The following is a 20504-nucleotide window of genomic DNA, read 5'->3' as shown; positions in this document are numbered from 1 at the left end:
TTTTTGGGTTCTTTCCACTTCGCTTTTTCAACATTATATTTTTGCTTGATACATACACGACTGCGTTGGAGTGATTTCGATCGCTCCCGTTATGCAAGGATCACCGATAGTCATTTCAAAGACAAATACTCTAGTTGTGCAAAATATGAAGCGATAAACTGAATGCACAGAAGGAAGTAATATTCCCTAATCGTGATTACTTATCTCCTTTGGATTATCAAAGGTGTATGCGAACGATTGCATATGTTATATAAAGGATTTTTTACAAGTGTACTTCTCTTCTGTCTCTGTCAACTCTAAATTCTGTCTTTACTTTCCCTTTCCCACACAATAGTCAACCACTACAAATACATCATTATTCATTATGATATATTGGAATATCGGAGGTATGAATTACCGATTTTTATACGGTTAGTTGATATTCGTATTCATCACTTCCACTTTGTGAGATCCATAAGATTATAGCTCTGTAAGATGATCCGATAGGATCAGCATGCTTCACATTGTACAAAGATAGTAACGATGTTCTGATAAAACTTACGAAAGCATTATACCACCGTTCATAGCGACATTCATTATTCCATAATATATGTAATTTGTATATTCCGTGATTATATATTTGAGGATCAAAACAGTCTATAGAGCCCAATTGAGAACAGATCATTAGCGCTATCATAATAATCTGCATCGATTTTTGAACTCTGACGATACTTACCAAACTTCCAGCCAGACCACCTGCCATCAAAGCTACTCCTATAAACAAAACTACTCTAGCTCTTACTGCAGCTGGACCATCACCACCCCAACTATCACCTGAAAATGCTGCGTTGAGATGCGATTTATCAAGTAAAGAAGTGATCAGAAAACCGACTATGATACATTCAAATTCAAATTCGATATTAGCTATTACTACTTTGACATATAAGGTAAAGGAAGACAAAGGATGTTTAATCTTTCATTCATACTCATACTCACGGGTAGAACATATAGCAGGAATCCAATCTACGAAGCTCATATGTACAGGTACTACATCATATGGTGCATCAGGTGGTGGTTTAGCATGTGATGATATTGTAGCTGCGTCGAATAAGAAGAAGAAGGATAAGGCGAACTGAAAACAACGATACAGATGTCAGCCTGTATATACGAAGATATGATTGAACGATGCGCCCAACAACTGCGAAGAAAAGATACAAGCAGCAATCATGATTGGAAGGTATACTCACTAATCCCCCAGATAGATAAGTACCGCCTGACCTTACTTTAGGTCCAACTTCAAATCGTGGGAGCGAAAATCGAAATACCCTTCGGGGGTCATACGAAGCCTAATATGAGAAGAAAAGATGAGCTGATATTCCGCATCGTACGCAGTCGATTTATAAGCTCACATGTGGTATGGACATTGTTTCTGTAGTTGGGAGCCTTGATGAATTTGATACAGCTGAGTCTCTTTTGTATAATGAATTCTATCAAATGTTGAATCATCAACTTGTCTACAACAAGTTGAGCCTAAAACGACCACCCACGACATCTCCGGTCACCTTGTTACAATTACGTAATGCCACCTATTTCGTCATGTTTTGAGGGTCTGAGCGTGTGACAGGGTGGGTGGGAGAAGAGCAATAGAGTAAGACGCGACTGCTGTTGGAACATTACGACTGCTCTTTTGTGTGAGTATGCTCAAAATTTATCATCAAAACCTACATCTCTCTTCGTTCTTTCCATCTTCCTTCATTCTTTCTTCTCGAGCATATGTACTAATATATACACAAAACAAACGCTACAAAAGCATCATGGGTATCTCTGGTCTACTTCCTTTACTCAAGGAGATACAGGTTAATGGACATGTATCAGAGTTCAAGGGTAAGAGGTGAGTAGATGATCTTTGACGCGACTCTTACCGTGTGATTGGGATTACAAAGTGCTGACAAGGATGAATTTACACTTTGTAGACTGGCGGTAGACGTGAGTAGGCTCAGCTGTTCAAAGGTTTTTTGGGTAATATTAGCTGATGAAGTATAATTACAGGCATATGTATGGCTTCATAAAGGTGCTTTTGGTTGTGCGGAAGATTTGGTAAAAGGAAAGAAAACAACCAAGTAAGCAGCTGGTTAGTGAGCCAATTTACCAAGCAGCTGACACGTCAAGATAGATTCGTGGATTATGCGATGCATCGAGTGCGAATGTTACGATATCATGGTATAACACCTTTTATAGTGTTTGATGGTGGTCCCTTACCAGCTAAGAAAGGTACAGAAGTATCAAGAGCAAAGTGAGTGAGCTTATATCTCCACAAATCCGTCAATATATGCTCATGAACTTTTCAATTTAGATCTAGAGCCGAAAATCTAGATAGGGCTAGAGCGATGGAATCCCAAGGTAGATGGAGGGAAGCAAGAGATTTCTATACTAGATGTTTGGATATAACGCCTGAAATGGCTTATCAGTTGATAAAAGTGAGCTATTCTGTATGGCATCTAGAAAGAAATAGCTGACATTCGAAACTTACTATAAAGGCATTGCGGGCCGAAAATGTCGAATATATCGTAGCACCCTATGAGGCTGATGCACAGTTGTGCTTCCTGGAGAGAGAGGGTTATGTCGATGGTATCATAACCGAAGATTCAGATTTATTGGTATTTGGTTGTCGTCAAGTAGGTTCATAAGTCTCGGTTTCGTGTAAGATTACCTACTGATCACGCTACCTAATTTTAGGTGATATTCAAACTAGATGGAAACGGTCAATGTGTGTGGATACATCGTAATAATCTAGCTACTATTCGCGATTTCCCAATGAATGGATGGACGGATGTCCAATTTAGACGAATGGCGGTAAGCTACTTTATTGACAGCCAACTCTTAGGAGACAGTTTCAGCGAGCTTATTTCTCTTCTATGCTTCATGTCAGATGCTTTCTGGATGTGACTATCTTGACTCTATAGTAGGAATTGGGCTAAAGAAGGCTCATGCTTTGATGAGAAGGTTCAAGACGGTGGAAAAGGTAAGCTTTCTGTCTGTCCGTGACCATACATAAGCTGACAGGTAATATAGCTACTGCAACATGTTCGACTAGAGGGAACTATGCAAATACCGCCGGATTACTTATCATCGTTTGCTCAAGCGGAACTAGCTTTCATCCACCAAAGAGTGTATTGTCCACAGCAATGTCGCCTGATACCACTTAATGACTTTCCTGAAGGCGGTTTGGGTGAAAATGACCAGAGATACGTAGGATTAGATGTTGAACAGGAGGTAGCAAAAGGGATGGCTACAGGAGATATACATCCGGAAACTAGATTACCCATAATCGATGAATGGCCAGATTATCAACCTACTTCGAAGTCGAAACCACTAACCGAAAATTTCGCCAAAGTCAATGTACCTAAATCTGCAGGTCCGATGGATGCGTTCATCACAAGTGAGGCAGCTAGATTTCTTCGATCAACAGGAATGAGCTGACAGTCTATCTAGGAATGAAGAAGCCAACGCCGTTACCCAAGCCCGTTGGAACACTTGGATCAGGACCATCACGACTTTCCGATCAATTTCCTGAACGCGTTTCTGCACCAGCAGCGTTATCTCGCGCACAATCCAGTAGTGCTGCTGTCAAAAAGAGTAAATTCTTCTCAAAACCATCAAAATGTGAGATTACACCTGAGCTGGAAGACTCGTTACATTGGGAAGCAGACGAAGGATGTGACGATATCGAATCTCAACCTATTGCTGGACCATCCCGAACAGTATCGTCCCCGATAAATAGATCACCCAGTCCTGCAATCTCATCGATAAGAGGAGAGGATTCACCTGCAAAATCGGTCTTTTCGAGTCATGTCTTGACTTCACCTGGATGTGTATTGTCCAGTCCAGCTGATTCACCTTCACAAGGGATACTGTTCTCAACGCCTAGGAAAAAGGATCATCGAATTAGGGAAAATACTCCACCTTCACCTACAGGAGCAACAACTGCAGAATCAGTACTTATCGCTGCTTCCTCGCAGATTTTCGATACCCAATATAGCTTAGATATAAAATCAGAAATAGAAGAACATGAAGCTGAAACTCAGACTCCCGCAAGAAGAGAACGTAAATCGTTATCGAGATTATCAACAATCGTTATACCCGATTCATCATCTCCTATAACGCCAATGACTTCTTTCATACCTGAAACACAGTCGTTACCTACAACGAGATCATTCAAAGCTTATGGATCAAGTGATACAATTTCGGAAGAAGAACAAATCATCACTCCTTCTATGGACCAAATCAACCAGAAGAAGCGAAAAAGAGTCAAACAAGAGCACAATTATGAGAATGATGAAAATGTTGAGGAAGACCTAGGTGAGAGGAGAAGAGCCGAAAGAGCAAAGGTCGTTGCTGCGAGCTGGAAAGCAAAATATAGTTTTGGGCAGAATGTGAGCTGCCGCAAGTTTGTTTTACCTAACAGAAAGATAGCTGATTATCAGATCCCTTCAACCAGTCGTCCTCCCCCATTTCCTCTTCGTCAGAAGACACCCCCAAAGCAATTAAACGAACTAAATCAGATCCCAATCCTCGTTCAGGTCCTGGTTCGAAGCCATCCAAAAGAGCAACATTACCAATTACATCTCAAGCTTCTCGTATCTTAGCTACAAGACCGACTAACATCCCTACTCCTATCAAGCAAGAATCTACCCTATTAACATTGTCCTCGTCAAGGAAACACAGCAATAACTCGATTAGCAGTAAGATAAGTGAAAACGAGAAAATGGAAGATAACGTAGTACCTTTCAGTTCATCACCCATTTCATCAGCTGGTTCAGGTGACTTAACTTTTGAAAGTACTCAAGCTGGAGGTAAAACATGGAGTAAATTGCAGAAGTATAAATTTGGTGGTAAGTAGTGGAAAGAGCGGTAGCGTTATTCAGTGCCAAAAGTCCCAAGTTTCATTTTTGTAACATGTTTTGTTGTATATCCTTTCTATCATTTGTATATATTTGTCGTTATCATTCTATACATATTCTCAATACGTATTTCAACATCAGAACCAATGGTATCCCGTCTTAACATTCACACATAGGATCGTGTAATTACAATTTTAATGCATATAACATATGAAGGCGATGATGATGATGATAATGTTTGTTGTTCTGGTGATACCAAAGGATTACAATTTCTTCTTTAACACTTCTCTTCTCTCCCTTCGTCTCTGTTCAACCAATTTCTGACCTTCCAACACTCTCTGTTTGATGTCACTTGATAAAGAAGATAAGTCAACAGGGACGAATTGCTCTTTCGATGCATTTGGAATTTTTGGATCCGATATTTTAGGTGATTGACGTGGATAAGGGTGACCTATTTTGTTTTATTAAAAAAGGAGAATAACAATTAGTACTTGAAAAGTATAGGGTATATCTCTACATATACAGATGGTTAGAGTTTTAGAGGGAAGTTATATTTACCTTGCCAAAATTTTAATCCCCATACTCTACCTTTAACATTAACCTGATCTTCTATTGGGTTTACTACACCATTTTCATCTTCATTTGTAGTTGTGATGGTTTCTGCTGCTTTACCTTTAGGTTCATTAACAGTGGTTGTGGAGAATTGTAAATCTTGTCTAGTAACTAGGTAGAAAGAATTATGTGGCCAATTTAAAGGTTTAACTAATATTGGTTTTGTCGTAGATGTAGATGAGGATGAAGGTAAAGAGGCTATTAATTTAGGTAAATTGAATAATTGTTTTGTTGACATTCTGTTATTGTTTCTGAGAATTTGTTATTGTTATCTTTGTGATTGTTAGGAAGCGATACGTAAGGTAGATATACCCTCTTTTACTTGTTATCCTGCTTGTACGAAAAGATCATTCACGTCTATAGCTGTTAATATTATAATATCATTTCACTCATTGCTACATCTTCAACATTTTAAGATCTTCCAGTCAGTCTTATCGCTAGAGGATTGTTTTTTCGGACTTTTCGGAATATGTCCGCATGTCCGCGAGTTGCTGATTCCCGTATTTGCGGTAATAATGCCATTGTAGAGATGATACTTATACATCTGTTGACATTTGTGCTTTTGAATCCTAAACTTCAGCTAGGACAGTATCAAAGACAAATAAAAAATGAGACCAACACAATTAATCAGAGCAACACATTATAAACCTATGATAAATTTCATAGGTTCAAGGAAAAATATCAAACATGGTGAGTTTGACAGTTCATCTAATAATATAAAATATATCAGTGAGATGCGTAAAATAAGTAAAAAGAAGTAGAAAAATGTAAAAGCTGACTTTTTAATTCTTTATTGTATATGATTGACTGTAGCACCACACGCACCAGCAGCACATCCAATGGCACCAAAAGAAATTGTAGAAGATTTTCAAAGTTTTTTAGCAAAATTACAATCAACTTCTGATGGTCCAGAAAATCCTTCATCAAATCCAAAAGCTCAAACTCCAAATGAATCTTCCAAAGGTATTGTACGTAGTCAAGAATCAAAAAATACTCAAACAAGTTCAAGTGGGAAAACGTCTTCAGGTAATAATAAACCTGTAGATTTCGAAAATTTCTGGGAAGCTCCATCATATTTATGGACTCCAAAAGAATTATCTGAAAGGGAGTTGGAAGCTGTTATGGTGAGTTTTTCGTTTTTTATTCACTTCACAATAGATTTGATTACCATTTGTTCAAGAAGATCAGTTAGATTTGGATGGGTTGTATACATAAATCAATGTAAACTAGAACAGTTTGCAGAGACGAGGTTAACATCCGAGGATTCTTAACATGTATCGTAAAGATTATAGAATAAGTATAAAAACATAGACGGATCTACCTACCTTGGCTTACAACTTTTATGCTGTTAATCGGATAGAAATGTATCATCCATTTTACTTGAATATGGATAGATAGAGATTTCTGGGTTGGGGGAAATTGGAAATTAGAAATACGCAAAAGATATCCATTCGGTTATGGTAATAGAGCTGACATTTGTATATTTCTGATTTTCCATGATAATAGAGTGGTGGTGCAACAGATATCCGAACTGGACCATAAACAAAATACAGTCAACGATAATCAATCTTTCTACTTCTTCAATCTTTTCCTTATAAACTCCTTATCATGGTTCCTCCTTTGGTTCGTCTAATTCAGTCTTTGAAGGCTCTATGATCAAATCGCACAAGCGCGAAAAACAATAAGAATATGCTCATTTGTACCACATCAATCTATTATCTACATGCATGGATTGTGGCTTTTGAGACTATTATGTTCGTGTCTATCACTCTTAAAATACTTCTATCATGATCTTGGATCGAGATTTCATAATTTCCCTTTCATTGTTCAATCCCTTTTCGAGTATTTATGTACACATTCCAAGAACCAACCCATATCTTCAGGTTTAACATTTGGTGTTATACCATGACCTAAATTGGCTATCCAACCACCACCAGCTTTTTTCCATTGTTCACTTAATCTCTTGACTTCTTTTTCTATACCATCTTTATCACCATATAAAACTGTTGGATCGAAATTACCTTGCAAGTTTACACGTTTATTACCTAACCATTCTCTAACTTCTAATGGATCAACAGTCCAATCTAAACCTAAAGTATCGTAACCGGTTTCTTCAGAATTTGATAATAATTTAAATGTTGATGGAGAATTTGCACCTTTAGCAAATAATGTTATTGCTACACCAGGATGTCCTAATTCTTTCAAAATCGATTTTACTTTAAATGAAATGTGTTTACATGCAGGTAAAGCGAATTCTGCATAATGATATGGTGTTAATTCACCTGCCCAAGAATCGAATACTTGAAGCATCTATAAAAGAATTTCGATTTATGATACGATAGATTTAGCATTGAGGAGTAATCGAAAGCACAATGTAAGATGAAATGAGATTGTTATTTACTCACTTGAGCACCAGCTAAAACCTGACCAACTAATAAATCAGCACATACATCTGCTATTTTAATTAATAAATCTTTTGATTCTTGTGGATATTTATATAACCAAGGTTTTGATTTTTCAAAAGTTTTTGAACCACCACCTTCACACATATAAGCCATTAAAGTCCATGGTGCACCACAAAATCCAATTAAAGGTACTCTTCCTGCTAAACCTTTTCTTGTCAATGTAATAGCTTCAAATAAATATCCCAATTCTTTTTCAACACTAACATTTGAATTTAATCTTTTTATATCTTCTGGTGTAACTAATGGTTTAGGTAATACAGGTCCTTTTGAAGGTTCCATTAAAACTTCCATACCTAATGCTTGCGGTACGACTAAAATATCACAAAATATAATGGATGCATCTAAATTTGGATATCTGTCAATTGGTTGTAAAGTAAGAGCTGACGCTATCGATGGTGTTTGACAACATTCAAAGAATGAATGTGATTTTCGTACTTCGAGGAATTCTAATGAGTGTACAAGCAAGATTGTCAACTTGATACTCTTTTCGCGGTATCTAACGTTGAGCCGACTGAAGAATAGCACATCACTTGAAATGTACATGAACACAGTTTCGAAACAATATCAAAATCTACTAACCAGGTAAATACCTTCCAGCTTGCCTCATTACCCAGACAGGTGCTCTTGGAGTGTCTTCACCTTTTGCTGCTCTGAGTAATAAATCATTTTTCAAAGGTGGGAAAGATTTCTCTAATTCTCTCCAACTACCTAAATTTTTCAATTCGGGTATAGCATATTGTGATGATTCTGTAGACATTGTAGGTAATATATCGTATGGTGGTATCAATGGTAGTAAATGGGTCGAAATCAGGTAGCGAGATGACATATACTCAAAGCTGTTGAGCTATATACCATGGATAAAAATACAAAAGCAATGAAGATATATAATTTCAAACCATCTTTTAATTTACATCTTTTATAGACCGATGCTTATGCTGATCTTCGAAGAAAGGTGAATATTTGATCCCGCTCCATTCGGGTTATAATCATCGGAGATACGATGAATGTCCGCTTGAGATTTCAGTATTTCAGTATTTTATAAGGTTTCAACTTTTCTATATACGGATAACATTCTATATATTTTATTTTCATTTCATTTATTATCACTGCTGATAAACTCATCATAAGCAGGGCCTTATAGTGACGAGGAATACAAAATGGCACAGAAAAACAAGAGACGTTCAAGACCATCAGATTTCGAAAGTGTACCAAGGACTGAAGAAGTAACTCATGATTGGGAAAAATCAGATGAAGAATTGGAACTTGAAGAAGCTTTATTTGGTACAAGTAAAATACAATCAAAGTCAAGATCTAAAGGCAAAGGTCCTTCTTCCGCTTTTGTAGTCGATAACGAGGGTGATGAAAATGACGATGATCAAGGTGGATTAAGTGATTTAGATGATAATGATGTGAGTTTTCTGAACCTTTAATGCGATATCATAATATGCCGTACAATCATTGATGTAATCGATCTCTCTTCAATAGCTATTCACGATAGATGCACCTTTAGCAGGTAATTATCAAAATGATTTAGATGAATTACCAGATGATGATGTATCTTCAGATGATCAAGATAAAGAAGAGATATCAGATGCAGAATCCTCATCTTCATCTTCAAGCTCAGGATCATCTTCATCAGGTAGAAGTGGGAATGAATTTAGAGCTATATCACCATCATCGTCATCATCAGGATCTACATCACCATCGATATCAAAGAAGCAAAAAAAGGGAATAAAACCCACAAATGATGAATTTAACATTGAATTACCTGATGATATAATAGATTTAGAAATCGAATCAGAAAAATTAAAATTAAAATCACAATCTTCGAAATGTATTTGGAATGATCCATCAGATGATTTGATTGGATCCATGGATTTAAATGATAATAGAAGATTAAAGAAATTGGAGAGAGGTAAAAAAAGAAAATTAAATAAACAAGATAACTTGATAAATGGGAAAGAATTACAGGAGAAATTGAGGGAACAGTGAGTTATAACGTTTACTTTATATTTGCAACATTGTACTTCCAGTTGTGATTGCTTCTTTAATATGAGTTGTGACAATTTCCGAATGTACATATATGAAGATATACTGATTCTTACTTTTGTTACAAAACCAGATTCGAACGTTTACATCCACCACCAGAATGGGCCAAAAAACGTACAGTAATAGGTACACCATCATTATCATCATTATTGACATCAACGAAATCTTTCATTCAATCACCAAGTAATATAATAGGTGAAAAACGATTAGCATTACCACAAGGTAATATAGATTTACAAAGGATGAGAAATGCAAATCAACAAAATCCAACAACAGGTAAAAGGGAAGCTTCAAATGCTGGTGGTGGTATAGTTGATTTCGCTTGGCATCCAAGTGAAAAAGTTGGTGTAATGGCTGTTGCTGGAGGTGATAGAAGAGTTAGATTTTTCAATGTAAGTTAGAAGGATATTAATTATAAGAAATATGCTGAATGACTACTTTTTCACTTTTTCTTTCGTAGATTGACGGTCATACAAATCCAACGTTAATGACATTACATATACCATCATTACCATTAACGAAATCGACTTTTCATCCATCTGGATCATCTTTATTATTAGTTGGTAATAGACCATATTATTATACATATGATTTAACAAGTCAAAGATGTTTAAGATCACCTAAAAATTTATTCGGTTCAATGGAAACTGGATCTTCACCAAATTCACTTAGTAGACATTCGTTTTCACCTGATGGTTCTTTATTAGCTGTTGCAGGTAGAAGAGGTGCTATATCGATATTAGATTGGTCTTCAAATGGTGGAGTTGGATCTGGTGGGATTGTAGCCGAATTCAGATCTGGTAGAGGTGGTCAAATATCTGATTTAAATTGGGATCAAAATGGTAAAGAATTAAATGTATTAGGTGGTAGAGATGGTACAGAAATTGAAGTTTGGGATTTATCACAGAGAAAAATTATAAGAAAATGGAAAGATGATAGATCTTTAGGTGGTACTTTATTAAAATCTTCTAAAGATGGTCAATATACTGCTATTGGGTGAGTACTACACAAGAAATAACATTTTAATGTTTTCCGAATACATTTGTAAATGTGAAGAAAGGGGGAAAAATTTCAGCTGACTCCTTTTATTCTAAAATTTTCTATCAGCTCAACAACAGGTATAGTTAATTTGTACGATTCAAATACGTTAAATACATCAACACCGACAGATAAATATACAGAATTAAAACCTGAACCAATAAAATCATTTGAACAATTAACAATGTCAATTAATACAATAGCTTTTCATCCTTCAAATGAAATTATGGTTACTTCAAGTGGTGTTAGGAAAGATTTATTGAAAATAGTGAGTTATTTATTCATACATCACATTTCAATATATGAGTATATATGTATATTTACATATGGATGCGAAAATTAACAAACCTACGTTATATTTTAGTATCACTTACAATCAAAGACAGCTTTCTCAAATTGGCCAACACCTGCTACACCTTTAGGTAGAATCACATCTACAGGATTTTCACCTTCAGGTGAATATTTATCTGTAGGTAATCAAAGAGGTACAGTCTTATTATGGTCTTTAAGACATTATGCTTTGTAATTCTCTATATATGTATTTTGTTGGTGTTCAAGGTCTATGTATTTGATTATCTGGAATCATTAAATCAAAGATTGATTTCACCTTCTTGCGGATAGAACTATCCTATCAAATAACAAAATATTTCAATATCATTTCTTCCGTTGATATAAATTTGCCTTTATTTGTAAATAATAACCTTTTAATTCCTGATAAATGCATTGTTTAGATTGTCTAGATTCTCATGGGTTTACAACCTAGAACATAATTATTTAGAATATACAACAAGATTTTCATTTACAACATATAACCTTTTCCCCTTTTTCCCTATTGCCTTTTTGCCTTTTTATCTAATCAGAATTATACCGTGGCATACTAAAAACCAAAATCAAATTTGTATACAGATTCATGTGTATAAAGCCGTCCTTCTATATTATCCTTTACTCCATTACTCTTTTTGCACAAATACGATTATACTTTGAAAATTCATATGACTCTGAAAATACCATCTCATCTCAATAATTTTCAAGTTGATCTAGAATTCACGATATTCAAAAGTTTGCCAAACATTATTTGAATGATCATTTGAATTTATTGAACTTAATGCTTCGATTGGTGTATTACTATTGCTATTGTTATTACTATTACTTGTGGGTGTATTACCACTATCTTTTTTAGCTAATAATTTCGCGTAATGTTGCTAGATTATCCGAAAGATGGAAATACTTTAATCAGCTCGCGATCGAATCGGTGACGCAATCAATGAATAAGAATATGGAATATATATATATATATATATATGTTTGATGTCAGAATTGAATGATGACTGAATAGATCATATCTATCACTTACCCCACATAAATCACATAAACTATCAGGACCATCAGGACCTCTCATCCAAGCATTTGTCACTTCACTACCACAACCATGGCATCTCGTTATGATCAAAGGTGTATTAGCGTCTAGATTGATTCCGATACTTTGATTATTGTGTGACGTATTATCGTTATTATTGATGTTGGTTGTAGTGGAGAATAACTGAGATTGTTGATATGGACTTTGATTTTGATGTGATACTAAGTTGGAAGCTTCCGTTAATGCATTCAATGAATCTAGAGGTTGATTATGTTGACTGAATGGGGAATGTTGATGATGATTGTTATCGTGATGATGATGCTGATGGTGACGGTGGTGGTGATGGAGATGATCTCGATGTTGACTATTTTGGGATTGTGATCGGGGTGGTGGTAGTATAGGTAAAGGCTGATTTTGTTGAAATGGCGATTGAGACTGAGAATGCGACTGTAAATAAGGATGTTGATGTTGATGTTGATGATTATGAGTATGATTATGTTTTGATTTTTTATTTGAATTGGACTTATTATCTTCTTTTGCTTGAAGTAAAGTAGAACCTGATTTTGTGGGAGTACTTTTCTCAACAACCTCGTTATTCCCATTATTTGATTCACTTGAATCACCAGTAGAAGCGGCAGCAGCAGCAGCGGCAGCAGCTTGAGCTTGAGCTTGTGCTTTAGCAATTAAAGCATCTCTCCTTTTCCTTATAATTTCCATTTCTTTTTCTGCTGGTGTCATATCTTCAAAATTCTTCTTTTTCTTCTCACTCATTATTTCCATAGGTTTACCATTGATATTGGTTTTGAAATTGGAAAAAGATGATGAAAAAATTTGTTGAAATTCAGGTGATAATTTTAAATGTACATGAGGTGATAAAGATAATAATATTGTATGTATCAAATTTGATAATTTTGTAAATCTAGTTAACAAATATGGTGGTGGTGGTGAAGGTATTATTCTATTTTGATTTGGTATAAATGGTTGTAATAAACTAATCATTTCAGATACGTATCCTCGTAACTGTATAAATGAATAAATAAAGGTAAATTTGGAAAGTCAGCATTTCATTCCTTCGAATTCATCTCCATCTTTCCTTAACACTGCTTCCTCCTGGTCTTCTGCCTGAACATCCCCTATTCCCGTTGTTCGACCTTTAATACGGTATTACTCTTACTAACACTGTCAAACATCAATCTCTCAATGACTCCTTATCTCACTGCTTAATTCCCCCTAAACGCTAATATCGATCCTGATTCCTTTTCCAACCACCTCTCCACCTCATGAGTAAGCAACAGACACACCAACTCACCTGATCTTTCTCCTTCTCAACGTCAACTTCCGTACAATTACTTCCACTTAAACCTAAACCTAAACCTTCCCAAACTCTTCTTGCAACTTCCCTTTCTAACGCTTCAGATTTCCAATCATCACCTTCATCAAATTTATATCGATTTTTACCTTCACCGAGTGATCTATCATTACCTCCAATATCAATATTTCCACCGTAGTTATTGCTATTATTATTATTGTTGTAGTTGATATCGTTCATTGGTAACCCATTTTCTGCAGGTGGAGGTAGATCAAATGGTCCAGGCAGTGAATTATTTAGATGCCATGGTGCTTGTAATAAGATTCTTGATATCGATGTATCATTATTATTGTTATTATTCGTTATACTATTATTATTGCTGCTATGATTCATGTGAGGTGGTATCTGTGGTTGTGATGGAGGTTGAGCTTGAGAATTATGATTGGTATTGGGATGCAGATTCGAGGTTGTCATCCATGATGGCTGTTGTCGATACAAGGAAGGTAAAGGCTGTTCCAGATTCGCTGTCGTATTTCCGTTCCCGTTCCCGTTTCCATTTACATTACCACCTTGATTGAGGTTTGTTGGATTCTCAAAGTATTCTGCTTGTGGATCACCTGGTCTTCCTGTAGGTGTTGTTTCATTTTGACTTGGATGTCCCTGTCCATGGTTATTATATCCATATTGATAATGCATACTAGCTTGATTCTGGCTATGATTTGAGAATGTAGGATTGTAATGGTGATTTTGTTGATGCGATGTAGATGTGGATGATTCACCCTGTTGAGACGACCAAGTATATTGAGGTGGATATGTTGTAGAATAAGCAGGCCACATTTTTTGTATTTCGCCTTGCTCTATTTACAATTTCAGGATTATTATTATTGAGATTGAGGGTAAAAGGTGAAGGGATCTTTGAGATCCGCTCGGTGCTTTGTCAGCGGTTATCGCGAGATTAAGGTAGGTATGTCGCGGATGAGTTATATATAGATTGTTGTTGAATTCTCACCTAAACATAGAGTACAACATATGTATAAAATAACGATAAATTGAAGTACTTGATGTTGTTATGGTTGTATAATTGTTTGTCTGGAAGCAAAATGATAAAACCTGTGATAGTTTTCGTTTTTATGCTTGATTTTCTCGAATTGATGATACCATAAGATAGTGCCGTAAAATCAAGTTTAAATGGGGAATTGTGGTAACTTGGTAGATCTTCTAGTTTCCCCTTATAGTAGTAGGACGATCCCACGTACTACGCTATACTACCTTTCTTTATGGTTATTTTATTCTTATAAAAGATAGATATTATGGAAGGATTACATATATGGTTTACAATGATCAACTATCGAACATTAGATAACTTTGGTCTAGTGTTTTAGACAAGTATGTATAGAGTATCGCAAATAAAGGACCGAAAGGAAAAAAAAGAGATCTGAGTACTTATTAAGGATAAAGGATAAACTTTTAGCTATAATTGATGATGCCGTTTTGTGTTTTTGCAATTCTGTCTATTGTGTCGATCACTCGATCAATAGGAAAAAAACAACCAAAAAACAGATCTGGTAACAAGGATAATTTGTAGTAATCTTTATGGCGATAGAGTTTGATATACTTTTACACAAAGGAAATACCATTACTCTATTCTACTGTACATCCATTGAAAGATGATTCGGATATAAAAAGAGTTCAGATCTCCCTTTCCCCTCAGTTTACTTTCTCACGACAAAAGATGTTAAGTGTATATAAAAAGGGGGAAAGAGACACGTTACATACCCTATCACAATATATCTTTCTACTTGCGGTTATAATGCGGCAAGTGAAACATTTCATGTCAAAATACACGAGACATTCCAGTTATTGAGACAGATTTGATCGACCAATGCTGTTGCTCTTCACTTGCCATCCTACCAGAGCTACATGCATATGGTGTGATGTCAAGCCCAACAACAAAGTCAGTTAAAAGTTCCTAGCAAGGTTGAATAGATATATAGATATGCATTATCAAACAGCAAAGAGGGCAGAGGAGGAGATAGACCGGAACATCCCGCTTATTCGTTACCTCCATCGCGATTCCAAAAGTTGAAATTGCTACTGCTCATATTGAACCAGATTTTAAGAGACCTCCATATCCTTGGATCATCAACACTAACTAGTCAGCTCATCAGCACAAACACAAATGCGACCACATAGCGTGAAAAGGATATTGCAAGGTAAGAAACTTGCTTCAAGACGACGTTTCCTGCTCTGTTGCTGATCGATCTTCACTTCCACTTTGATCGTTCAAAGCTCGACAATATGCTACTCAAGTATCGTTAAAAGGACCTCTAATAGGTGTCAAGCCTTCTGCCCCTTCTCCTCCAACAACACCTAAACCTTCTTCATCCTCCCAACCATCCGCATCTTCTTCTTCTCTCTCATCATCCACACTACCAAAACCAAGATTAGATTATAATTCATTATTGAATGATCCTGGATATACAACATTAAATGCTATACGTAGAAAATCACCTTTAAAACCTGATCATTTATTACATTTAAGTAGATTACGTGAAACTCAATTGATTTTATTACAAAAATTATCAACTATAAGATCAAAACAAAAAGAAATCGGTTCATTGATTAAATCAGGTATAATAGGTTCAAATAATTCTCATGGTGAAGAATTAAAAGAACAAGCAAAAAAACTGAAAAAGAAGATAAAAGAATATGAAATCAATTTAAATGAAACTGAAAATGAATTATTAGAATTAAGTTTATTGTTACCTAATTTTTCACATCAAGATTCACCTATAGGTTCAGAAGAGAATGCTAAAATAATAGAATATCTAGGTCCCAACTCATCCTCTTTACAGAAAGAACTGAATATAGATGGAGGTAGTATAGAAACTAAAAGAGATCATGTGAACTTCTCAAACTATTATGAATTGTTAGATAATGAAGCATCATCAAATTCTACAGGATCTTCTTGGCCATATTTAAAAGGTGTATTAGCTTTATTAGAACAATCATTGATAAATTATTCTTTATCAATAGCGATAAAAAACGGTTTTAGAGTAGTTATACCACCTGATATAATTAAAGAAGATTTAGCTTGGCGATGTGGTTTTCAACCTAGAGATTCAGCTTCAAATCCTTCAACTCAAACTTATCATCTACAATCACATAAACAAGATGAACCTAAATTATGTTTAGCAGGTACATCAGAAATTCCTTTAGCAGGTTTATTTGCTAATCGATTATTTAATGAAGAAGATTTACCTAAAAAAATCGTTGGTGTAGGTAAAGCTTTTAGAGCAGAAGCTGGTGCAAGAGGTTCAGATACAAGAGGTTTATATAGAGTACATCAATTTACAAAAGTTGAATTATTTTCTGTTACATCTGAAAATCAAAGTGAACAAATGATGGAAGAAATTAGGAATGTTCAAAAAGAGATTGTGGAAGGATTAGGTCTGACAGTTAGGTGAGTATCTCGGAATAATTCGTATCTATATTCCTGCTTGATCAAAGCAGAAAAAGAGATTCTATTTAGCTAACCCCGCTTTCACAAATAAATTGTAGAGTGCTAGATATGCCAACTGAAGAATTAGGCGCTTCGGCATATAGGAAGTATGATATGGAAGCTTGGATGCCTGGAAGAGGTAAATGGGGAGAGGTGAGCTATATCTGTTGGAAATTCAGATAGTATTTATCCTAGTATGAAGCACTGACTTTACGAGTATTTGGGATTAGATCACATCAACATCGAACTGTACATCCTATCAATCACGTAGACTATCAATAACGTATCGACCATCACCTACTTCTTTCCCTTCATCTTCATCAAGTGATAATTCTCTGCTGTCAACACCATCAGAACAACAAATACATAATGGACCATTACCTTTCGCACATACTTTGAATGGTACAGCAGCTGCTATACCTAGATTGATAGTGGCTTTGATTGAAAATGGAATTAGATTCAAGACATCTGACGAAGGTAAAGAATTGGATGAATATGATGGTGTAGATCTACCGAAAGTTCTAGAGAGATTTTGGGTCGGAAGTAATGAGGTTGGTGAAGGTAAAAATAAGGGCACTATCAATTGGGTATAATGATTTGACTCTGCCTCGTGCACATTCGATATGAGTAGAGTAGATTCTTGTATGTACATGGAGTTTGCCGTTCCAACTTGTGGTAAGACGAGTTAGATGGATATACATGTGTATTCTATTATGAACCTGAACTCGCGTCATCCCTTTTTATAAGGTGTATTCATCACTTTGTTGTGTCGTAAGCAGTCAGGCAGAAAACCTCTCATGCAATGACAGTTATTCATGTTTTTGACTGACTTGAAGGAGGGATAAGAGATTCTGTATATTAATTATTGCCTTGTACTCTATTCAGAATGTTTATGCATATTGATTCCAGGCTTGCACCATTCAAAGGGTTTCATTGTCAAGCATGCACTGACTTGGACGATCTCAGCTCGAGAAATAAATGGTGAAAGGATGTTTTTCCATTACAAAACTATATTTAGTTTAATAGCAATTGTGCGCGCGCGCTAGTTCAGTCCCATCACACATGTGGCACTCATTTCCCATTAATGAACAAAACCTATACTGTTTGTTGCATTTGATCAATTTCGTGTGCATGCATCAATTGATAAACCTGAGATTTTTGTAGGGGATTGAGCACACAGATACAAACCCTGAGTATGGAGGCAAAAAATTACAAAGAGAATCGGGGAAAATCCTGGGATCGCTTTGTACAAAAACGGAGATTACAGTAGTTTATCTTTTCGGAATTGCGGCAAAGCCTCTATCGTAGTATTTCCATCTTGCAGCTAGAATCATTAGACCACCTACACCAATCAAAGAAGTCGTAATTGAGAAGCCTTTAACGTATCTTGGACTATCTGAAGCTGGCCAAAAGAAACTTCCATATATCGACGAGAGGTTGCCAATCCCATTTATAATCGCGATCGAAATCGCCCTATTCTCCCTCCCAGAAAACATTGTGACTATCCAACTCAATAATAGGGGAATAACTGACCATATACCACTTGATCCGAGACAGATAAAGGTATATCTAAAAGAATCAGCAAAAAAAAATGGGGAAGTAAGCGATGATAGAAGACGGGAAAATCGAAAAAATGGGATTTTCTCACCTAACCGCGTTGTTTTTTGCCACTGCCACAATGATAAAACAAACTGTACTCAAACAACAGGCTGCAAATGCATGATAAGCTTTCTGCTGTGTTCTATCTGCACTATATCCAAAGGCCACAGAGATACACAGAGCGACACAATAAATGGGAACCGTCATAACTAGAAGTGACGAAAAAAGGCAAAAGGAAGAACAGTTAGATTCAGCCTCGATTCAACGGGATAGTTCAAGATGACTCACATTGAGCCTTTCTTCCTGTATAACTTAAAGAAGTCATCAATGTAGGGAAGAAGTATGATATGGTTCCAACTGAGTTGATTATGTTGTAAATAATCATAAAGACCTACAGTGGGGAAATACAAGGGGAAACAACGAGATTAGCCTTATTACAACATTTGCATTGAAATACGAAACAACCCACGTATGTTTTTGGATCTTTCAAAGCAATAATGAAAGCTTGTTTGTGTGACATGTCTGAACCTTCTTCATGACCTGTTGATAATCTAGCTACAGCTAATCGTTTCTCGGATTCAGATAACCATTTTGTTGTTGTTGGATAATTAGGTAAAACAAAGTATGCCACAACTGCGATTACTACGGTAATCAATCCTTCGATGATGAAAAGCCTAGACATGATCACAGAAACAAACTTAGATTCACTAAGGAGTAATTATAGTTACAAATCACACATACCATTTCCACCCTCTTGTATTACCTTTACCTTCAAGTCCATCAATTATACCTCCCGCTAGTAAGCCTCCAAAAGCACCACTAACCAAAGATGCGGTATAGAATAAAGCGACACGTTTTGATAACTCGGCAGGCTAGAAGTCATCTTCAGTACATTAACATCACATTATAAGGTAAAGCTTACCTTGTACCAACAAGACAATAAAAGCATAACACCCGGGCTGCAACGGAAAGTAGGAAATTAGATTTTGCGAAAGTGACTCAACTGTAATAGGTAAGCATAACTTACAAGAAACCTGCTTCGACCAGACCAAGTACCAATCGAAAAGCAACCATGCCTCCCAGCGAATTAACTCCCCGGCACCCTATAGACATGCTGCCCCACAAGACCATGACAGTAGGTAAAAAGATACTAGGCTTAGACCGGGATAAAATCATATTACAAGGTACCTCGTTGAGCAAATAACCCTGAATTCTCATCAGCATTTTTTTCTGAGGGTTTGCATACTTACGACAAAGAAGATTGACAAAACCAAAGAATAGTCTGACGAGGTGAGCTTGAGATCTTTTTGCATACCACCAACTTTGGCATTCTACTCAAACAGAAATACAAATAAAAATCAGCAATCAGGACGGAAGGACGTAATGGTACAAACGTGCCACTTTTCAGCTGTACTATAAAAATGTTCCTGTATGTACCGCGTCAACAGAACACAAAAAGGAAAGATACTTACACCAATATTGGTACGATCCAAATAATTGAAAACATACATGATCCATAACATTGGTAGTAAGTGTCTATCGATCTTGCGAACTAATCGCTTTTCTTCATCTGTTCCCGGAATATAGGCAATCGGGTTACTGTCATCGTTGATTGATCGAACACCATCTTCAACATGTTGAATCTCCTGTTTCTTATCGATATCTACGCTCATGATGCTTAAAATATCTCAAT

At 36.1% G+C, this 20504-nt stretch overlaps 9 protein-coding genes across 9 annotated transcripts; 4 read left to right on the top strand and 5 right to left on the bottom strand.

The window, feature by feature from the left end:
- Positions 1 to 403: 403 nt before the first annotated feature.
- Positions 404 to 1403, bottom strand: L201_000048 (uncharacterized protein; the record flags this gene model as incomplete). The annotated part of the gene is made up of 6 exons (XM_066215856.1): positions 404 to 467; positions 542 to 636; positions 716 to 870; positions 976 to 1111; positions 1227 to 1325; positions 1389 to 1403. 6 exons carry the CDS (start codon positions 1401 to 1403, stop codon positions 404 to 406), a joined length of 564 nt encoding a protein of 187 aa, XP_066071953.1.
- Positions 1404 to 1793: 390 nt separating this feature from the next.
- On the top strand, positions 1794 to 4879 carry L201_000047 (uncharacterized protein; the record flags this gene model as incomplete). The annotated part of the gene is made up of 11 exons (XM_066215855.1): positions 1794 to 1870; positions 1953 to 1965; positions 2029 to 2099; positions 2153 to 2272; positions 2333 to 2456; positions 2517 to 2654; positions 2716 to 2832; positions 2909 to 3001; positions 3052 to 3418; positions 3472 to 4412; positions 4478 to 4879. 11 exons carry the CDS (start codon positions 1794 to 1796, stop codon positions 4877 to 4879), a joined length of 2463 nt encoding a protein of 820 aa, XP_066071952.1.
- A 264-nt stretch (positions 4880 to 5143) lies between these two features.
- On the bottom strand, positions 5144 to 5730 carry L201_000046 (uncharacterized protein; the record flags this gene model as incomplete). Its single annotated transcript, XM_066215854.1, has 2 exons — positions 5144 to 5331; positions 5439 to 5730. 2 exons carry the CDS (start codon positions 5728 to 5730, stop codon positions 5144 to 5146), a joined length of 480 nt encoding a protein of 159 aa, XP_066071951.1.
- Positions 5731 to 6100: 370 nt separating this feature from the next.
- On the top strand, positions 6101 to 7034 carry L201_000045 (uncharacterized protein; the record flags this gene model as incomplete). Its single annotated transcript, XM_066215853.1, has 3 exons — positions 6101 to 6182; positions 6306 to 6616; positions 6999 to 7034. The coding sequence occupies 3 exons, from the start codon at positions 6101 to 6103 to the stop codon at positions 7032 to 7034; spliced, it is 429 nt and encodes a 142-aa protein (XP_066071950.1).
- A 285-nt stretch (positions 7035 to 7319) lies between these two features.
- On the bottom strand, positions 7320 to 8714 carry L201_000044 (uroporphyrinogen decarboxylase; the record flags this gene model as incomplete). The annotated part of the gene is made up of 3 exons (XM_066215852.1): positions 7320 to 7802; positions 7898 to 8403; positions 8537 to 8714. 3 exons carry the CDS (start codon positions 8712 to 8714, stop codon positions 7320 to 7322), a joined length of 1167 nt encoding a protein of 388 aa, XP_066071949.1.
- Positions 8715 to 9114: 400 nt separating this feature from the next.
- Positions 9115 to 11570, top strand: L201_000043 (uncharacterized protein; the record flags this gene model as incomplete). The annotated part of the gene is made up of 6 exons (XM_066215851.1): positions 9115 to 9366; positions 9443 to 9945; positions 10080 to 10398; positions 10467 to 11002; positions 11114 to 11312; positions 11409 to 11570. The coding sequence occupies 6 exons, from the start codon at positions 9115 to 9117 to the stop codon at positions 11568 to 11570; spliced, it is 1971 nt and encodes a 656-aa protein (XP_066071948.1).
- A 511-nt stretch (positions 11571 to 12081) lies between these two features.
- Positions 12082 to 14547, bottom strand: L201_000042 (uncharacterized protein; the record flags this gene model as incomplete). The annotated part of the gene is made up of 3 exons (XM_066215850.1): positions 12082 to 12246; positions 12399 to 13421; positions 13711 to 14547. The coding sequence occupies 3 exons, from the start codon at positions 14545 to 14547 to the stop codon at positions 12082 to 12084; spliced, it is 2025 nt and encodes a 674-aa protein (XP_066071947.1).
- A 1342-nt stretch (positions 14548 to 15889) lies between these two features.
- Positions 15890 to 17805, top strand: L201_000041 (serine-tRNA ligase; the record flags this gene model as incomplete). Its single annotated transcript, XM_066215849.1, has 4 exons — positions 15890 to 15923; positions 16000 to 17173; positions 17272 to 17365; positions 17443 to 17805. The coding sequence occupies 4 exons, from the start codon at positions 15890 to 15892 to the stop codon at positions 17803 to 17805; spliced, it is 1665 nt and encodes a 554-aa protein (XP_066071946.1).
- Positions 17806 to 18483: 678 nt separating this feature from the next.
- Positions 18484 to 20484, bottom strand: L201_000040 (uncharacterized protein; the record flags this gene model as incomplete). The annotated part of the gene is made up of 9 exons (XM_066215848.1): positions 18484 to 18781; positions 18861 to 19020; positions 19100 to 19202; positions 19281 to 19485; positions 19553 to 19683; positions 19734 to 19770; positions 19839 to 20017; positions 20062 to 20142; positions 20284 to 20484. 9 exons carry the CDS (start codon positions 20482 to 20484, stop codon positions 18484 to 18486), a joined length of 1395 nt encoding a protein of 464 aa, XP_066071945.1.
- Between the last annotated feature and the right edge of the window lie 20 nt (positions 20485 to 20504).

This window comes from Kwoniella dendrophila, chromosome 1 (genome assembly GCF_036810415.1).
Source record: "Kwoniella dendrophila CBS 6074 chromosome 1, complete sequence".
NCBI classification, from domain to species: domain Eukaryota; kingdom Fungi; phylum Basidiomycota; class Tremellomycetes; order Tremellales; family Cryptococcaceae; genus Kwoniella; species Kwoniella dendrophila.
This window is presented reverse-complemented; position numbering and strand designations above follow the sequence as displayed.